At 44.1% G+C, this 21,525-nt stretch overlaps 1 protein-coding gene across 1 annotated transcript; it reads right to left on the reverse strand.

Moving 5' to 3' along the window:
- Positions 1-3,043: 3,043 nt before the first annotated feature.
- On the reverse strand, positions 3,044-9,548 carry LOC145399060 (uncharacterized). Its single transcript, XM_080271807.1, has 2 exons — positions 9,536-9,548; positions 3,044-4,491 (listed from the first exon to the last, which is right to left on the reverse strand). Exons 1-2 carry the CDS (start codon positions 9,546-9,548, stop codon positions 3,044-3,046), a joined length of 1,461 nt encoding a protein of 486 aa, XP_080127933.1.
- Positions 9,549-21,525: the final 11,977 nt, after the last annotated feature.

Consider the following 21,525-nt stretch of genomic DNA (forward strand, 5'->3'; position numbering starts at 1 on the left):
TCTCTCTCCATGGACTTAAAAAATCAGTGTGGTTAATCTGATGCAAATGACGCTGATGGCACTGATCTGTGGCCATATGGAATCGTCAGTGTTGATTGTTGCTGATTCACTACACTGATTATCAAAGTTCAAGGAGAGAACAGCAGGAGGAGGTATAGGACTTTGGGAGAAGACATAGGACTTTTAATGTCAACTGTACCCAGTGATACACGACAAGAGCAGACATTCTCGTCGGTTATGGAGGCTCCCTAGCACCTCTTCTTTAGCGATTTATTTTTGGATTTTGCTGGTTAACATCCTTTTCTTTGTTTTTCATCCGGAGTATGGCGATATTAGAAGGATTTATTTATCACAGACGAGGACAGTAAGGTGTAATAAGCAAAATAAATAGATTAGGATGAGGTGTTAGAGAGTTTCCTTACCCGATGAGAATGCTGGCCAAGGTGGTTATAAGCTGACCTAAGCTGGACACGGAGACTGTGGGAGGCATATCAGGCTTATCAGTACATTGTTAAGATTAGGCCTCATTAAAGGAAGGTCTGGGAGGAGGCCACTGCTGTGCTAAGTAACATTGACGATAGAAATATAATAAATGTTAAGGTTTCTCTCACTCTTATATAATTACTGGAAACTGTCTAATTGGCTAGGTTGAGACGGGTGGATGCCGATGATCAACTGTTGCTATACTCTGTTCATTATAACATGTCCTAATTTTCTCTCTCTCTCTCTCTCTCTCTCTCATTTGTCTGTGTATCTCTCTGTTTACTTACCTGTCATTTTCCGTTTGTCTATCTGTTTACATGTCCATCGATCTGTATCTCTCTATCAGTCAGTCTGTTTCTCTTCCCATTAATTAGTCAGGTTGTCTGGTGTCTGTCTGTACTCATATACCTACCTACCTATTTCTCTCTTTGTCTGTCTGTCTATATGCTTGTATATCTGGTTACATATCTGTCTATCTACCTATCTTACCTATTAGTCTGTCTGTCTGTCTCTTAATCAGTCTCTCCATCTGTCTGTCTGTCCATCCATCCAACCAGCTATCTCTCAATCTCTCCATATATAAAAAAGTAGGTTTGGATATCACACGCAATACACTTTATTTATAAAAAACTTTATTTACATTCAAAAATTTAAGCGGGGGCGTGGGTCAGCAGTCATTTTCAATGTACAGAATAGATGAACACAATGAGGGGGGACTGATATGTAGAATTCATTACATATGTCATAGGCATTACATAATCAAGGATGTTACACAATCCTGTGGTAATGTACAATCACGGAAAGAAATACTGATACACTTTTTACTCGAACACTTAGCCACTTGAGGGCTTTGGGCTACAAGGAAGTTGAACATGTCGTCATATATAATTTCCGTATTGTCAGCATAAAAGAAATATTGTGTGAAAATAGTTTTGGCTTAATTAAGTCCTTGGAGTACAATGCTATGCTTCAATTTAGTCGTAAATAAGGAAAATACTAAACAATATCTCAAGCGCTGTGAGGAGGTGGACGGTCTTCGATATTGTACTTTCCTTATTTACGGCTAAATCGAAGCATAACATTGTTCAGCAAATACTTGATGTTTTGCTAAACTTATTTTCTCACACTGCTTTTCCATTTTTAACGCGATTTGTGTTACTATTATGAAAATTATTTGTGTCGATCTTATTAACTGACTTGTTGCCCCAAACCCTATCTATCTATCTATTGCCAGACGCCTTAATCCCTTACGGGGTGGCCACAAACAAATCGCCTCCACGTCGCCCTGTCCCCCGCCATTTCACTGCCCTGCTCCCAACTCACACCCCCCAAACTCGCAAGTGATTAATTATGGAATGCTTACAAAGTGTTCTGAAAAGATTACACTCATGGGTTTCAGATTTCATTGTTCACTCGTTATTTATCCTTTGAAAGTGGATCGATATTTTTGACCGTGACTGTACAAATGTAGTCTTGCGTTGTCATCATCATAATTCTCACCATTCCATCACTCAGAACGTCATTACAGGTCTTATAGGTACTACAGAATCATATACAAATCCAGGCATGTCTCTTTCTCAGTCATACAAAAGCATATTATACTATACATGTTCCATTCAATCAGTCATACACGTGCACATACATTTTATAATTTTGTACATGTGTAGCTTTCCATAATTTTCGCTTCTTCAACCTTCACAGAGACTCCACTGGAAACACAAAACATGTATGCGTATCCATGTCAAAATTCAACACATGTATGTCTAGCCATGTCAAAATTCAACACATGTATGTCTAGCCATGTCAGAATACACCAGATATAAACCTATCCATGTCATTTACTGTCAGCCACACGCATATACACTCTGTAAATTGTATAAATCATTTTCCGTCACCGTAATCATCACCATCATCACTCCAACACTCAATACTTACACATACTGGTAGGTCCTACACTCCAACACTCAATACTTACACATACTGGTAGGTCCTACACTCCAACACTCAATACTTACACATACTGGTAGGTCCTACACTCCAACACTCAATACTTACACATACTGGTAGGTCCTACACTCCAACACTCAATACTTACACATACTGGTAGGTCCTATACAGTAGGCGATACGAACGCGTATGAAAATCGTGTTATGCCCGTTTTCTGTCATACATTCATTCATATAAACAAGCCATAGACCAGGACGATGCAAATGTAATCCTTTCATACCATCATCATCATCATCATCATCATCATCATCAACAGACCTGCATCATGGACCTCACAAACGCGTCTATTATATCAATGGAATCATGCCCGTTATTCTGTCATGCATAGTAGTACACACAATACACTTCCCGTGAAGGCTTGTTACCTTGTGGACTCAAAAGGCCGCCAAGCACGTATTTCTTAACTTATATTTATTTTTTCTTCATTATGGCATATTTATTTTTTCTTCATTATGGCACGTTGTTATTACCTTATACACTATATGGCACGTTCATGTTCTCATGTTATCTTATATTGCTGCTGTCGTCAGTTACTGCATATATATATGAAGTGCTAGCAGTCATCAGTATCCGTGTAAATGAAATTTGCAGCGGAATGTCCAAGGAAGAGGTTGAGTGTGTCATCCTCTTCAGCAAAGGCTGAGGCAAGATGTTCGAGTTCCTCCTTGAAAGGCTCATCCCCTAGCAGGCTTTCTAGTTCCACGGCCGTCGTTAGAACGCTATCACAATCTGACACCGACCCACACACAGAAAAGTCACTGGAGGCCATTGAAAAGACCGGAGAACTGTCACCTACAGGAACTGAAGTGGGTATTGTGGAGGTGGAGCCGGAGAGGGGACTGGGGGGCGCCAACCCCTCGCTCAGGAAGTCAGAGTCGCAGCACGAGGAATCACTAAAATGTCGAATACTTCTTGGGAACTCCAACAACTCGTCAGTCCTCACCAGGGGGATGTCCAGGTCCCGTAGGATGCTTGTAGTGTGAAGCACGTCAGTGGGAGTGCTTTGAGGGAGGGATGTGCAGGGTGTGGTTTGTATCTGACGTGGCGTGAAGGGTGTGGCGCCCATCAGGGGCTCGAGTATACTGTGACTTGGGACGGAAGGTGGGCCACATGGGGTGAGGGCCAGGAGGGGCTGGTGGGGCTGTGGGTCTGTGCTTAAGGGCAGAGAATTGGGCTCCAGACGGGGTAGCTTGGCCTCCCGGGGCCCCAGGTAGCTGCTCTCCATCCGTGGCCGCTTCAGCGTCATGGACATCATCAGCGGTTTGTTGTCTGCATATCTGCCAAGTCTGTCTGGTGGAGTCTGTAGAGCCACGTTTTTGAGAGTGATGTACGCCCCATTACTTGTGGCAATGCTGGCCGTCTTGCACACTTTCCTCTTGCTTTTGGACTTGCTGGGTCGTTTGGTTGTCGTCACCAGCTTCCCACCTACTGTGTTTTCCTTTTTCGTATATTTCGCCTTTGTGACGAGAGTAGAGGGACACTTTGTCTGCTTAATGACCTTGTTAGATGCTTTGATATTTACACTACACTTACTGTTTTTATTTGCACTACTGACCTGCTCTTTGTTGGTTCTTATGATATGTCTGACACAATGCTCTGGTTTGGCTATGTGCGCATTCTCCAGGCACCAAAGTTCCCTCACGTCCTCTATATCCATGGCTCCAAAGCTGCAGTCATCGTTCAGTACTCCGGCGAGAGCATTTATATAATTAACAGCCAGCCTCAGCACCGTGATCTTCGTCAGCTTCTCTGCGTCAGCCCCAGAGAGGTCCGGAATGGCTCTCTGCAGCATGATGAAAGCATCGTTAATCTCCTTCATTCTGTTTCTCTCTCGGGCGTTGGCTGTCTTGCGCCGGTATTTGCTCAACGGAGGCGGCTTCTGTTTCTCCTTGGGCTCTCTACAACGTGCTTTGGCTCTGTTTTTTTCCGCCTCTATTCTCTTTATGATCGATTTAGTCCTCAAGGCGTACTTGCCCCCGGTCTTAGCATCCATATTCAGTTCTATGTGAATTTTTCCAGTTCAGAACAACACAGTATAGCGTCATACTGTAATCAGGCAACCTATGGGCAACACTATTTGTTTCTTGATCTCTCTAATTAAATGTAAGTTTAAAAAAAAAAAAAAAAACACTTCCCGGGTGTCATCTGGTGCCTTCCTGGTGGTTACACACGAAAACACAGAGAGTGAGAGTGAGAGGAGGAAGAGGGAGCAGCGTGGGCTCTCGACGATGTAATGTTTGCTTTCGGTTGTTTGTCTAAGCTATCGGCTCGACCATCCCTCTCACCTCTTCCTTCTCTTCCTTTTTCAGTTTCTCTTCCTCCTCTTCCTTCTCTTCCTTTTTCACTTTCTCTTCCTCCTCTTCCTTTTTCACTCTCTGTTCCTCCTCTTCTACCCCTCGGGAACAGACTTTCGGCCCTGAGCACTGACAAATCGCTGCCAAGATATATGTTCCTCACGTGTTTATTTATTAATATTTTTGTAGGGTGTAAGTTTACCAGGTTGTTCTCAGGTCATCACAGTTCAGAACACTATTTTTCTTTTTTCATACTTTTCTCTGCATTTCTTTACGCTGTTACAATATTTTTCACGCTTTTTTCGTGGATGACACTTATGCTTAAAGAGTCCATAAGTCACGCCAATGTATGTGACAAGAGTGATTTACGTAGAGTCTCCAGGAGTGTCCATTTTGAGATAATTTATGAAAGTATATTGAGTTATAGTTGATGCCTAACCTTCGCCTTACACAAAATAATTTTCCGACACACACAGAGCCGAGAAATATACAGTGAAATTACCTTAACAGTCTGAGGCCTCGATGTGTAGGTATGTGTGGGTTTTGTGCGGTGTAAACTTTTATAGATTTGTATTTAAAGTGGACTTGTAGATAAAACTGTAGACTGTGGACTTGGTTTTGTGGCTGGAGGTGTGTGTATATTTGTCAGATGTCTAGTTAAAATGATTTATGGAATTCTGTTAAAAGTAGAGTTGTGGCAGAAGTGGATTTTTAAAAACGTCTCGGAACACTGGACCTGTTTTGGAAACTAATGGCTGGAGGTTTTGTGTATGTTGCTACTGTCTGAAAGTAGATATATGGATTAGTGTTTAAAAATGAGCTTTCGGATTGTTATTCCTGTTTTTCTAAGTTTATTAAGGATTAATGTGTGTACAGTATGGTTTTTATATTGATCCTTGGATTGCTGATGGAGGTAGAAAAAAGTAAAGAATTTGAGTTGGAATGGTTTTTGTTGAAGTGGAATCCTGGGTTTATGTTGGAGGTGGTTTTGTGTTGAAAGTTGTGTGTGAGGTTCTAAAGGAAGTGATGTGATGTTCTTGTGCTGGAAATGGTTTTATTTAACAATGGAGTCTATGATTTCTGTTGAGAGTGACTTTATCTCTGTGGTTAAGAGAGAGAGAGGGGGGGGGGTTGTGTAGGTGTGTGTTTACGAGGTGACTCTGTCGTGTTGTGAGGTTAAGTTAGATTAGTTAAGGTTGGGTTAGGTTCGGTTAAGAGTATTGGAGATAATTTTAACTCACAGTTGTGTATATGATTTCTATTGTAGATGGAATTATATCAGTGGTCAAGAGTTGGTGTGTGGCCTTACTAGGTGACTCAGTGTTGTTAGGTTAGGTTAGGTTAAGAGTGTTGGAAATTAAAAGTAGATGGGTTTGTGTTTGGGGTGAAGAGGAGGAGACAGATGGTGTGTATATGTGTGGGCCTACTAGGTGGCTGGGTGTGGTGGGTGGCTGGGTGTAAAGGGTGGCTGGGTGTAGTGTTCCCAGGTATCTGTGTTTAACTCCCTAGGCTTCTGTTAGGGCCTCTGAGACGTGGGTGTTTAGCATGTAGGAACAGTTACTTTAATACCCGTGTTATGGGCCCGGCCAGCCTGTAACAAGACCCCCCTACACTTGAGATACCCCTCGTGAAATATCATGTAATGACGCTCTTTAGGCATGCATTTATTCCCTCTTGTTAACCCCTGGAGATGGAGCGATTACAAGCCTCCCCGTAACATATACCTCCCTCCCGTTGGTCTGTAATGAATAGGCTTGCTTATGGACCCCTCAAAGTACATGACATACGGATAATCTAAGCACAGTACTTCTATAAAATGGCTATCTTGTAGCTGCTTATAAGTATATTACATAAACTCTTGTATAGTACGTGAGTTTATCTTAAAGTACGTAATGAATGAGTGTTCTTAAGGCCACCTGAAGTTACAGTACACCAGTATAACCACAGTACATGAAATTACCCTAAAAAGTACAGTATAGCACAGTACATAAATGTAGTCTTTAAAAAATCAATCTTAAAAGGTAGTTCCATAAAGCTTGTTACCATAATAGGACACAGCTGTATATCTACGTGTCCCACCACACTGATGTCATTTAGCTGAGCCTCTTTCTCTTCCTCCGTATCCCCGTGAAATCCGATTATAATGGAGCCCCACTGATCACAATCTTCACGCTCCTTCCTCGTCAACCCTGCTGCTCCTTCCCCGGGGTGTTCTTTTTCGTAGGATGTACGAGGTTGGTGGTAACAGGGGTGAGCGGGGTAGGATGAAGGACTTATCGGGGCTTATCAGTGGCTGGGTAGCGACTCAGTTGGGATAAAGGAGCCACCCCGCTAGGCCACGACAAAGCCTGTGGTGGGTCGGGGCTGAGGTCGGTATGAGAGAGAGAGAGAGAGGGAGAGAGAGAGAGAGAGAGAGAGGGCGGGGGAAGAGAGAGGAAGTTGGGATGGAGAGTTTGTAGCAAGCCTCTAATCCCGTCTGTTTGTGGTAAGATATAGATCACCAGGTGCAGGGATTATGACATAAAGTAAATGGGATGTTTCAGAGCAGGTAAACTAGTCCCTTTGATGGAGGGGAACGTGGGTGGTGCTGGTGAGTGGTGATGTTGTTGGAGGATTTTTTATGTCTTATTAGGGGTCTTGTGCCACAGACGAATTGGGGAGTTGAAGGGCATGGGATGTGGTTGCTGGTCCTTTCCTTCCCCTTCCTTCCTTCCTTTCCCTCCTTTCCTTTCCTTTCAGTTACACGGGTATACGATTTCTATAAGGCTTGTATTTTTCACTGTTATTCACTAGAGCTTGTTTGTTAAAGGTCCAGTTGCTGTATGACTCAAAGTGAAGGGACGAACAGAGAATCTATAGTTCAGTGTTATCAGTGGACCATTTTTTTGAGTCTGTCTTTTACATTAGCACTCAGTCTAGTTTGCTTGTGATGTGTCTAATACCTATATGACTTAGGATAAAAGCACGTTAATGTCCAGTAGCTGTATAATTTGGGAAGGCACGGAAATGTCATTAGCAGGTGTATGAGAAGGCACGTAAGTGTTTAGCATCTGTATGATATGAGAAGGCACGTAAATGTCTAGTAGCTGTATGAGATGGCACGTAATTGTCTGCTAGTGTGACTTACATTAATAGCACGAAGAGAGAGTCTCAAGCACAATTCATGCCCAAGAATGTTTAGGAAGACTTGGTCCTGTGAGGCTGGTCTGCGCGCAATGGGGGGACGTGGGGGGGGGGATAGAGGTGGAGCATTAGTCGGGTGGGACCAAGGCTACACCACCCAGGAGCCCCACTATGAGGGTACTGCCACTCCACGCGCTGATGACACTCCCTCACACAGTCACACGGATCCTTACCACCTCCACCAACAACAGTACAGAGGCGCGCTTTTACATTCGTATGGATCTTACGCTGTTTCGTGATTTAGCCAGCACGCATCTTAGTTCTTATTTCCCCTTTGAGTGTTACTTATTTGCCACTTCTGTCTCAGTTATTCTTTATTTTAGAGCTATTTTTATCTTAGCTCTATCGTATATCTCACTTGTATATTTTAGCCTGTTTCGGGTTTTTGTAATGGTGACCACACTTTTCCACTCGTATTTGTCTCTTGCTGTCACTTATCCTCTTGTTACGGAATCCAAATCTCTTTTACACTGATAAACTTTTGGATTTATCTGGCCTGTCAGTAACTGCTGGCTGGATTCTACTGTCCTTATGAAAACTGTGATTCCCTTTCTCTTTTCTTCCACTTTTTCGGTCTTGATTCTACTCCACTTGAATATGATATTTTACGCAGTAGCGATTCTCAGCTTGTTACACTTGTTTTTAAAGCTGATAAATTCTGAGGAACTTGATTTGATAGATATAGGCAACTTGATTCTGTTGTCTTTAAAGCTATTTGATTCTGTGAGGGGTAGGGTGACTGTAATTTTCAGTTTGATTCTCTTGCCTTCAGAGCTAAATCACTGAAGCGTAGAGTGGTTGCAAATTACAGTTCTTGGGGCGGGTAGATAAGTAGCTGTTTCTAGTTCGATACTCTTCTCTTTAAAGCTATATAATTTTCCCATTAGATTTGTTCAGAGTTCTTGAATTCTTGCTGGACGTGAACTTGTTGCAGTAATTAAGGCGATTTTGTCTTTAAAGCTATAGATACTTTTCAGCCATGTGTTGTCTTTAAAACTGTGTGTATTCCAGTGATCTTGTCTTCCTTAAAGCTTATATGTTTTCCAGCTTGATCCTCTTCTCTCTAAAGGTATTCGATTTTGTTAGACGGAGACTGGTAGCGTCACTTCCGACACAGATTAGGAATGGGCTGGTGGGGGTGGAGGAAGAAGGGAGATTGAGGGAGAGGAGGGGGAAGGAGTAGGGTAGAAGGGTTGAGGAAGGGCAGAGGAGGAGGGTAGGGGGCTGTGGTCGTGCCTGAACCTGCCCGTGGGATTGATTGTAATGGTCTCCCACTTTAACGACCCGCACCACGACAACGACGCACCGCAAGACCTTGAGAGAGAGAGAGAGAGAGAGAGAGAGAGAATGAGGAGTAGTGGTGGTAGCGGAGCCTGTTTTCTTGCTCACCTGATAAAGCAGTTAATAATAAAAACGAAGTCGAATATTAAGCCCGTGTATAATTCACTTATCTAACCATTTATAGTTCAAGAGATAAATAGTTCAGTTATCAAAGCGAGTGGGACGCTAAGTCATTTATCACTCATCACTAATTTATCCCTCACATCTCCACTCGATAAAGCACTCACTCTTCAGGTACATTGGAATATTAAACGGATTTAGAGTACGTTTGATAAAGCTCTCAGTTATCTCCTCATTTATCGTTTACTGAATATATCTTTTAGTTATAAGAATGTAGTATGTGTAGATCAGGATTAAACCCACTTGTCCTTATTCAAGATAACTCATTTAGCCATCATCTTAAGTGGATATTTAAATTATTATTGGCTTTTGTTTTCAGGGTATGTGTAGAGAAAGAAACTTGCCATTCTTGGTTCACTTGATATGGCACTTAGTTATCAGATCAAGTGGATCATTAAACGTACACTTTATTATAGAAGGTTTGAGCTGAACTAGACCCACTTATCTCAGTCCACCTGATAATCCACTTACTGTAGTTTTCAAATCGAGTGGAGTAATAAACACTTCTCATTGCTCACTGGATCAAGTTGTACGTTATCAGGTGACGTGAAGCGTAAGATCAAAGGCGCTTATTTCTTATCTGATAGTGCCCACGAGTTTGATAGCACAGTCTTTCCTATATATAAAAAATTGAGATCGGAATATATTGGTTAAAGCTTCAAAGTGGTTATATTATTCTTTTCAGTCTAGTAGTCGTTCCTGAAGTGGTCGTGGTGACTTAGGGGTCGTGTAAGATGCAGCTGAGTCGTTAAGTGAAGAGGTAGGTAGCTGGACGTGATAGTATGAAGTGTGGTGTGAGGTGAAGTCAAGTCGTTGTGGTCGTAGTATGAAGAGGTCGTGGGTACTGGTGGTCGTGATGACGTGGGGTGTCGTCTTGGGTGCAGCGGGGTCGTCGTCGGATGCAGCTGAGTCGTTGTTGTCGTCCTGTCGTTCAAGGAGGTAGGTGCACCTGGTCGTGGTAGCTTGAGTAGTCGTGTGAGACAGGTGAAGTCGTTGATGGGTACAGCTGGTCGTAGGTCGTTGCTTAAGGGTGTTGTAGAAAGTTGTGCAACTGAGTCGTCTTGTCCTGGAAGGAGGTAGATGCAGCTGCCTTGACTGGAATATAAAAGAAGGAGGAGCAGTTAATTTGCCGATGGGTGCAGCTGGTCGTTGTGACTTGGGATGACTTATAGCTGGTCGTAGTAGATTGTGAGGTCGTAGGAGGTCGTGCAGCTGAGTCGTCTTGTCGTCCTGGCTTGATTGGGGCGTGGGTGAAGCGACGAGACGAGACGAGACGAGACGAGAGAGTGAAAGAAAGGGTGACTCTTGGCACAGCTCCAAGACGCCGGGACAAACTGGCACCTGAAGGAGAGCATGGAAGGTTAGACTCAGGTGCGAGAGAGAGAGAGAGAGAGAGAGAGAGAGAGAGAGAGAGAGAGAGAGATTGTCGCTTATGTGTGGGGGGGGGTAACAGAGAGGGAGGAAGGGAGAAACAAAGATTGTAATGCGTGTGTGTATATGTCGGTATTTATATAGGTAGATGTGTGTGTGTGTGTGTGTGTGTGTGTGTGTGTGTGTGTGTGTGTGTGTGTGTGCTGGCCTCGCAGTCCTCGTACGAGACGTGAGAGTCTCGGACAAGCACTTGACATGAATATACAAACTATACATAACAACTAGAAAAAGATTTATGTTTTAGACGTTGCTACTTGGATTAGAGTCTGAAGTGAATAGATATACAGTATATATAAAGTTAAGGATTTATACCGAATGTGAGGATGGGATGGCAATGGTAATATAACTTAAATTAGGGTAGACATAAGTATTATAAGTAAGGAATCAAGAGAAAATAGGAGGTAACGAGAGGTAAAGAAATATTTTAGGTAGAGGAATTGTACTTGGTGTGAGAGAGGGATATAAAAGAAATTATCCATCTATATATCTATAGCCAGACGCCATAATCCAATAAGGGGTGGCTGTTTGTGAGTTAGTTGTTTACGGGGAGCGGCACTAACCCTCCGCCAACCCACTAGTTGACATGTAAGAAACAGGTATGGGTTGGTGATATGGTTACCAGCCAGCGTTGTAAATGGTTTCCTGGCTTACAGGAAACCATTAGGCTTGTCATTCAATGTAATGCCACCTGAATAGGAAAGAGTAATGAAAAGCGACAGGAAACATGGGAGAAATAGGAAGAGAGGAGGACAGGCACAGAAAAAGATGATAAAGGTGAAGAAGCAGTAGGCAGCACTACATCAAGTGAGTGGATGATAGTCGCCACCAAAAAGAAACTCAAAATGAATAATAAGCCAGCAATTTTGGGCACAAAGGTAGTGGCTATAGGAAAAAATAATGAAAGATTATGGTGTTTATCCTAGATTTGAGAACAGAATGTTTGTGGGAGTGAATCTTAGATACGACTAGAAATTAAGTATAATATGGAAGGCTGGGCACATAGGTGGTGCTGCAGGTGTGGAAATATAAGAGGGAAGGAGGTTATATTAAAGGTGTGGGTGAGGTGGCGATGGTACCATGAATTGGACTTGAAATATATATATAAGAAATAAGAGACATAGAGGATCAGTAGGGATTTATACTGAGAGAGAGAGAGAGAGAGAGAGAGAGAGAGAGAGAGAGAGAGAGAGAGAGAGAATCACGTCTTTATCTTCTTCTTGCTTTCTCAGTCGATTTTATTTTTCTTGAGGAGGGCCTCTTTTTTTCCAGACATCTTAGCTTTTTCATGTCTCCTCCTCCTCCTCCTCCTCCTCCGCCTCCTCCTCCATTCTCACAACGTCGCCTCCCCTTGCATCCCTCCCCTTCCCTTTCTCCCTCTCTCATCTTCTCCCCTCCCTTCATAAATCTTCGTCCTCTCTCTCTCTCTCTCTCTCTCACACACACACACACACACACACACACACACACACACACACACACACACACACACACACACACACACACACACACACACACACACACACACACACACACACTCAGGGCATGTTCACCTAATTAACCAACCTGCCAATTTCTACACAACACGTCGCTTCGCTTGTTAGTATTTCAATTATTAGAGCAAGGCAGGGGCGAGAGAGAGAGAGAGAGAGAGAGAGAGAGAGAGAGAGATGAATATGAAGCTTAAAACTAAAAGATGATGATCATGGTGAAGGGAAGAGAGAGAGAGAGAGATGGTTGCTGGTGATGGTGATGGTGAGGACAGAATACCCGGTAATGATGATGATGATGGTGATGATGATGATGATGATGATGGTGGTGGTGATGATGATGATGATGCTGCTGATGATGATGATGATGATGATGATAAGTGGAAGTAAGGGAGGATGGAGAGACTGAATCCAAAGGAGAGATAGAAGATGGAGAGGAGAGGGGAGGGAAGGATGGGAAGAGGTTGAGAGAGAGAGAGAGAGAGAGAGAGAGAGAGAGGAAATAACGGAAGGAGGGACAGAAGGAGAAAGAAAGGATGGGAGGAGGAAAGGAGAGAGAGGAGGGAGAACTGAAGGAGGGAGGGAGAGGGAAGGAAAGAAGGACAGGAGGAGGGAGGCAGAGAAGGAGGGAAGTGTGAAAGGAGAGAGGGGAAGAAGGATGGAAGGAGAGAGAGAGAGAGAGAGAGAGAGAGAGAGAGAGAAAGGGAAAGAAGAAGGGAGAGGTGGAGTTAGGAGGGAAAGTGGGAGAGAAGGAGGGTAGGAGGAAGGGAGAGGTGGAAGGAGGAGGGAAAGTGGGAGAGAAGGAGGAAGAGAGAGAGAGAGAGAGAGAGAGAGAGAGAGAGAGAGATTTAAATTATCCGACCACTTCGCGGCACAAGTCAGGAGGAATTTATGAGACGGGAAGAGTGTCTGACTGGAGAGATGGAGGAAACTGGAGGGGAGGTGGAGGGGTGGAGAGAAAGTGGAGGGGTGGAGAGAAGCTGGAGGGATGGAGAGAAGATGGAGGGATGGAGAGAAGGTGGAGGGATGGAGGGAAGTTGGAGGGATGGAGAGAAGGTGGAAGGATGGAGGGAAGATGGAGGGATGGTGAGAAGGTGGAGGAGTGGAGAGAAGCTGGAGGGATGGAGAGAACATGGAGGGATGGAGAGATGGTGGAGGGATGGAGAGAAGGTGGAGGGATGGAGAGAAGGTGGAGGGATGGAGAGAAGGTGGAAGGATGGAGAGAAGGTGGAGGAGTGGAGAGAAAGTGAAGGGATGGAGAGAAGGTGGAGGGATGGAGAAGATGGAAAGGTGGAGGGATGGAGAGAAGCTGGAGAGGTGGAAGGATGGAGAGAAGGTGGAGGGATGGAGAGAAGGTGGAGGGATGGAGAGAAGGTGGAGGGATGGAGGGAAGGTGGAGGGATGGAGAGAAGGTGGAGGAGTGGAGAGAAAGTGGAGGGATGGGGAGAAGGTGGAGGGATGGAGAGACGATGGAGGGATGGAGAAGGTGGAGGGATGGAGAGAAGATGGAGGGATGGAGAGAAGATGGCGGAGTGGAGAGAGAAGGTGGAGGGATGGAGAGAAGCTGGAGGGATGGAGAGAATGTAGAGGAGTGTAGAGGAGATAGAGGGATGTAAAGGAGGGATGGAGAGAAGGTGGAGCGATGGAGGTAGGAGGAAGAGGGAGATATTTAAGGATAATGTTGAAGAAAGAGGAAGACAGAGAGCAAGAGAAAAGAGTAAGATCTGATTCAAAAGGCAAAAGAAAGAGGAAGGAAAGATGAAGAAGGCTGGCAAAAAAAAAAAATCAGTTATTCTCTAACTATCTATCAATCTGTTGCCAGACGCCTTAATCCCGTAAAGGGTGGCCACAAACAAATCGCCCCCATATCGCTTAGTCCCCCGCCATTTCACTGCCCCGCTACCAGCTCACACCCCCCTCTCTCATATACCTCTCCACTCCATCCCTCCATCTCATCCATGGCCTCCCCCTGCCTCTCCCCCCTCCACCTCACTCACATACACTCTCCTCGTCAGTCTCTCACTCTCCATCCTTTCCACATCCTTTACACATAAATCCACAAGATATTAATCGACAAGGGAGATACAATTATAAAATATCCAATCACAATTTAGATCGAAAAATAAGTGGAGCGAGACAAAACAATGGTGATGAATGGAGAGTTGCGTTACTGCTATGCTGAGCTGGCGAAACAATGAATGGCAGAGGCTGGCCCATTCATGAGAGAGAGAGAGAGAGAGAGAGGGGGGTTTCATGGTTCAGTAATTTGTGTGTTGTTTCTCTCTCAGTTTACTTCGTGTATTATTCTTTTTTTCTCTTCATATTTTTTGCCTCTGTCAATGCATGGTTAAATTAAATCACACACACACACACACACACACACACACACACACACACACACACACACACACACACACACTTTTATACATAAAACCATCTTTTATTCATTTGTCCTTCCCTGTTCTTATCTTTTCCTCCTTCCGTATTTGTCATCTTGGTCTCTCTCTCTCTCTCTCTCTCTCTCTCTCTCACCCAGTCTTCCCTCCCCTATGAGCCTCTCTCCCACTCCCACGTATGTCCTTTAGGCTCACCTTGAACCATCCACTCAGGTGATAGGGCACATTTAGCAGTAATCTAAGGTATCGTAATCCAGCGGTGTTGGTTTGCTGGTATGGGTGGTATTGGTGGTGTGATTAGAATATTTGGTGTTGATAATAGATGGTGTTGGTATGTGGTGTATATGTGGTGTGTGGTATGTAGTGTATATGGTATGTGGTGTGTGATGGGTGTGTGGTAGTAAGCTGCAAAAGGACGAAGATCTGCAAGCAAAAGGAGGCGAACTGTGGCTCTGGTATTATCTGGTGTTATGGTGTGGTGTTGCTAAAATGTTCCTTTTGATGATGTTGGTGTTGGTGTTAATTCCTCTTGTGCCCTATGGTGTATTGAATGCCTGTTGGTGTTATTATGTTGGTGGTATTATGGTGTTGTACTGTTACTGCTGGTGTTTGTCCTGGTATTAATGTAGGCCAAATTTTAGTGCCATAAGATGCTTCGTAACACATTTAATATAGTGATTTATTCTGATTTTTTTTTCCCTCTTGGGCGATATTTAGGAAAACATTTTCGAGACTTAAGAAAAATAAAATAAATGGTACGGAGGACAATATCAAGGTTTAAAAGACGTGATAAATCGCTTGTTAAAAGATGCTACGGACCCTCCTATATCATTGAGAAAATTAGCCTGTGTATTGATGAGAGAGAGAGAGAGAGAGAGACAGAGACAGAGACAGAGACAGAGAGACACACACACACACACACACACACACACACACACACACACACACACACACACACACACACACACACACACACACACACACACACAGGGCGCCTTGTCGAGTGATTGTGATAGCCTAATGTTGTTGCTTAGGTTAGAGTTACTGTTGAATTTGTGTAAAAGTTTGTGACGTTGGTGTGTGGTGTATATGTGGTGTGTGATGGTATGTGGTGTGAGTGTGGTGTGTGGCGGTGAGTGGTGTTAGTGTGGTGTAGGATGCTGAAGTAACTTAATAAGAATTTTGTGATGCTGGTGAAGGGTGTGTGATGTTGTTGTGTGGTGTTGTGGGTGGTTTGATTGTGGAGTAGATATGGTGTGTGATGCTGGTGGTGTTGTTATGTATGGTGCTGGTGTGAAAATGGTGTATAATATTGAATATTGTTGAAGGGTGTGTGATATGGTGTGTGGTGTGAAATGGTGTATTGTGTTGGTGTGTGATGTGGTGTGTGGTGTGAAATGGTGTATTGTGTTGGTGTGTGATGTGGTGTGTGGTGTGAAATGGTGTATTGTGTTGGTGTGTGATGTGGTGTGTGGTGTGAAATGGTGTATTGTGTTGGTGTATGATGATGGTGTTGGTGTATATTATTGGTATGTGGTTTGGTGTAAAAATGGTGTATGATTGTGTGGTGGTGTGTGGTGTAGGTGTGTGGTGGGTGTGGCTGGAGAGTGGTGTAAGTGTGGCGTGTTCCTGGTTTGGTATGGGAAGGTCGGGGGTGGCTGAGATGGTGGCAATTCTGTACTGTCGCGTCCGCATTTAAGTACTCCAGGGTTTGGCGTGTTGGAGGTAGATGTGGCACCACTGTGTTTGTTTACATTTCAGTACCACGGGTGGCGTGTTGGGGTAGATGTGGCACCACTGTGTTTGTTGACATTTCACTTTTACTGAGAGAGAGGAGCTTCATTTTAATTTTAACGATGGTGCAACAATCTGAATAACTGAAATGGTAAACTAAATTATATGTAACGTCTTTGCCTGCAATCCATGCTTGCTGTGATGGCGCTGTAGTGGATGTGGATGTACTGTGACGGGAGCTTGGATGTTCAGGGCTAAGTCTTGTTTTCTTCATGTTTTAATCGAGTTCCATTTCATAAACTCAAGCCACATCAAGGGGAGAGAGGGCATTTCAGCAGCTGTTGGCTCATATATCAACACACGGAACATTTTCTCTACATTAATGCATACTTTGTTAAGAACGTGTCTAGCATGCCTGACAGAGTCCATTAATTTACTGTGAAGAGAAGATGGGCTAATTGCTGATTCATGATTAATAAATTGTCTGTGTTATCCATTAGGCCATTATTCCGTGTTCACATTATCTATCTATAGCCCGACGCCCTAATCCCGAAAAGGGTGGCCGCAGACAAAACGCCTCCAAGTCGCACTGTCACCCACCATTTGACTGCCCTCTGCCAAACTCACTCCCCCCTCCCTCATATACCTCTCAACTCCATCCCTCCACCTCATCCTCGGTCTACCTCTCCCTCTCCCTCCCTCCACCTCACCTACATACACCCTCTTAGTCAGTCATTCATTCTCCATTCTCTCCACATGTCCAAACCACCTCATTGTATTTCTCCTAATCTTCTCAACCACATCCACATCCACCCCACAACGTTCCTTCACTTCTTCATTCGTCAACCTGTCCCTCCATGTCACTCCACATGCTCCTTTCAGGTAACTCATTTCCACTGCTCTCACTCTTGACTTGTTCCCCTCTTGGAAGGTCCATGCCTCGCTTCCATGCGTCAGGGTAGGGATCACAGTACTCTCATGCAGTGACTTCTTAACTTCCATACTCACCTCCCTATTTCTCATCACTGCTTTCAGTGAACCAACAACCCTCCTTCCCAGCTGTACCCTTTCAAGCACTTCATCCCCAACAGTTCCACATTATGCTGCTGCAAGTTATTAAAAGCCTCCCACTGTAGGGTAGACCGATTTGGCTGTCTCCAACATGAATGGCTTTTGAGTAAACATGATAATTTAGTGCATGCAATGGCAGTGATAATTGGGCTTTGTGCATCATCAGAGTGGGATTGATGTTAAAATGAATAACGATATTATTTCCCTTATCTCAGGCGTCATAACTAAAATCTCTGTTCTGACTTACGCTTGGCCATTGCGTTAATTGAGCGTAGTTACTGAATTTGAATTATAAATACTTTTGTGCCCCACAGCCAGGGATCATGGTTCATATATTGTTGGATTGGGAATGGTTAAATATATTTCTGGGTAAGATTCATATAATTCAAGCCAAAAACACTTTATTCCTCAGTTTGGAAGTGAGCGCGTACACACACACACACACACACACACACACACACACACACACACACACACACACACACACACACACACACACACACACACACACACACACACACACACACACACGAGCGTGAAGGAGCAAAGGAAACTCAGCCTTCAGCACCCATATCCTACCCAACTCCACAAACACCTACCTCAGCGCTGTCACTGTACGCACGGGTTACTGGCAGTGACGTAATACATGTTTAATATACCAATCATATTCTCTCTCTCTCTCTCTCTCTCTCTCTGTCTCAGCCTTCCCTCGCCTGTTAGCCTGTCTCCACTCCCACCTCTGTGTACGTATGTGCTATGATTCAAAGGGTATCATGATCAAGGTAATTATAATAAGGTTTCTGCAGGTTAGTAGTCATGCAGTATAAACGAATGTACAGGTGCCACATCAGCCTTCAAAAAACTACACCCCTCGTATTAAGAAGTGAACGTGATGGAGTAATTGTGGTGTAGTGTGGTGTGTTAGTGTGTGATGCGAGTGTGGCGTGTTGTGTTTGTGGGTGGTGTAGTGTAATATGAATTAAGTGGTGTTACTGTATCGGGGAATGGTATATATGAGTGTGTAGTGGTGGCTGGTGTGGAGTGTGAAAGCAATATGTAGTATAACTGTGATGTGTAGATGTGCTGAGTGGTACAAATGAAGCACCGACGATGTGGTGTGTGGTATGTTGATGTGACTGGTAAATGTAATGGTGTGGTGAGTGGTGTTATTATGGCTGTAAGTGTGGTTTTAGTATGGTGCTAATATGTTCTTGGTAGAGTGGTGTAACTAGTGCTTCACTCATTAATCCACGTACTGTAGCATTGACTTCACTGAGAAGTGAGATCAACGCGTTTTGCAGCATCGGCCTTACTGAGTTCCAGATCAGTACTCACTGCAGCATTAGCCTTACTGAGTACCCGACCATTACTTATGCCCAGTGCATCACGTACTTCATTGAGCACCGAATCACTAATCAAGGCAGGATTGATCCTCATGAGTCCCAATCGCTTACTGCAGAATCAACTTCACTGAGCACCAGATCACTACTCACTGCAGCATTAACCTCACTGAACATTTCATCACTATTTCCTGCAGCACTAACTTCACTGAGGCCCAAATCGACACGAAGGCCTACTTCATAATTGACTTTACTGTGCACCAGATCACAACTCACTGCAGCATCGAATTCACTTAGTATTGGATCACTACTTATTGCTGCATTGAATTCAGTGGGTTTTAGATCACTACTTATTGCAGCCTTCACATCACTGATCGCCAAGTGTCCCTGACACTTAGAACATAATGACTGACACTGTTGAGGGCAGGACTGTAGTAACAGTAGTAGTAGCGGTAGTAGGAGTGGGAGCAGTAGTAGTAGATGTAAAACTAGCAGCGTTGGATGGCACACACATGACTGCTGGTGGTGTAGCAGGCATCGGGTAACCTATACACAAACACACTGCCCCACGTACACACACTTAAACACACTGCCCCACGTACACTGTGTCAAGCAGATAGGCATAAAACCACTGCAGATCTTTGAATATTAACATCTTCAATCCGCTTATGTATTTCTGGTTAGATTCTTCGTATTGGTGAGTGATTTTATTATGCTTAGAAGAATCTTTTGACGTGGATGAGCTTGATACAGCCAATATTAACCCCCACAGCACGACGGCCCTACACCAAGGCGCGTAAAATTATCTGGGAGTATTGAGATTGTAAGAACACATCACAGAGTTATATGGGTTAATCTACACCACGACAATCAAGTTTATTCACCCTTATCACTCCTACGACCCTCAGAAAATACCTTAGAGATACATAGCTCCTTGCCTGTACCTTCTTTGCTTCACGTACTCTATAAAGCAAATAGGAATCCATGACAAGCACTCTCCAAGGCTTCTTCTAACTCTAAATCAGGCATCCCGTTCATTACCACACCCACGCATCCCAGAAACTTCCATACAAGCCTTCAGGAGTGTGACAATTTCCCTTCACGCCTTCAAGTACTCAGATAAACAGGCATCCAGGACCTTAGCTTGACATCTTAACCTACATCACCGTATCACACCCACACTTACACCTACAGCGACAGTCCTTGGAAAATCGCTTACGTTGGTAGAGAAGGCCGTAATACGTCACTCCTTCACGCACCCCAAAAACACAGTTATTATCACCTCTACATTTTACCACACCGACAAGCCTCCAAACCCACAATACATGTTAAAGGAGTCTACAGCTCTATCTTCACTCCCTCGCGCACTAAATAGTCGCTGGAGATCACAATTGTCACACGTCCACTTACACCCACATCTCACAGCAAACTCTACGGGATTTGTTAGCCAATGTTACTATGAAGCTCCCTGGACCCGGAGCCCATACCCGCCCGCGATGAAGGCGCAGGCCACACTGAGTCACTGACCCCCATGCTCACCTGTTGCCCCGACATCTCCGCACACACACACACACACACACACACACACACACACACACACACACACACACACACACATCTGTTCCCGTGGCACTCAAATCATATTCCCTCTCACGCAAATGCCTCTACTTTACTCACTTTTACGCACATACAGACTTGGATTTAACTACACACACACACACACACACACACACACACACACACACACACACACACACACGCACGCACGCACGCACGCACACACACACACACACACACACACACACACACACACACACACACACACACACACACACACACTCCATCACCTTTCGCCTGTTTAAAAATCCACTAGCAAAAAACCAGTCCAAAAATCAACAAGCCCCTTATTATTACCCATGTCATTTTTGAACCTCAGACTCCAGTTGGTGCAAGGAAAGTTTAATCTGCATTTTTTTGGCGTATGGGTAAGAAACAGCCACCGAAATTAACGCCCCGTCAAATTTGGATAAGGACGTGTGGATGAGGACGAGGGTATGTAGTGTATGAGGACTGGGCACTCTTAGCTCAGTCTGTCAGTCATCCCCCAGCCTTCGTAAAGGGAGGATGTGCGTCGCTCATGGAGTCGCATTGAGTGGCACGAAAGGCTTCTTAACGTGTCATTTTTAGCGATTTATTGTAAACAGCCAATGGTCCACTTGCACGATACAAATGCAATAAGCGTTGTTACTGAAAAGATACATTCAGCATGCAAGAGGCTCTAAGGGGCACGATAGAAAGTATTTTGCTGAGGAAGAAGCACAACATATTCTCCAGTGCCAGATGCTGTACACTAAGGCTATTTCAGCGATATTCCGTTTAGCATAGAAAACTTAGTATTTTGGAGAGAGAGAGAGAGAGAGAGAGAGAGAGAGAGAGAGAGAGAGAGAGAGAGAGAGAGAGAGATCGCTTAAACATGGACATAATTTGCATCAGTAACACAAGAGAGGCTATTGATGTGTAATAAAGAAAATAAATCGCTAAGGATAAAGTGTTACGGACCCTCCAAAGTCACATACCATACGACCCTGAGCTTCCCAGGCTTACGATCATTTCTCCATCGTAACTAAGATTGGTAGGG

Source organism: Coenobita brevimanus, chromosome 5 (assembly GCF_032717465.1).
Source record: "Coenobita brevimanus isolate Jiangsu-jjx chromosome 5, ASM3271746v2, whole genome shotgun sequence".
Taxonomy (NCBI): Eukaryota; Metazoa; Arthropoda; class Malacostraca; order Decapoda; family Coenobitidae; genus Coenobita; species Coenobita brevimanus.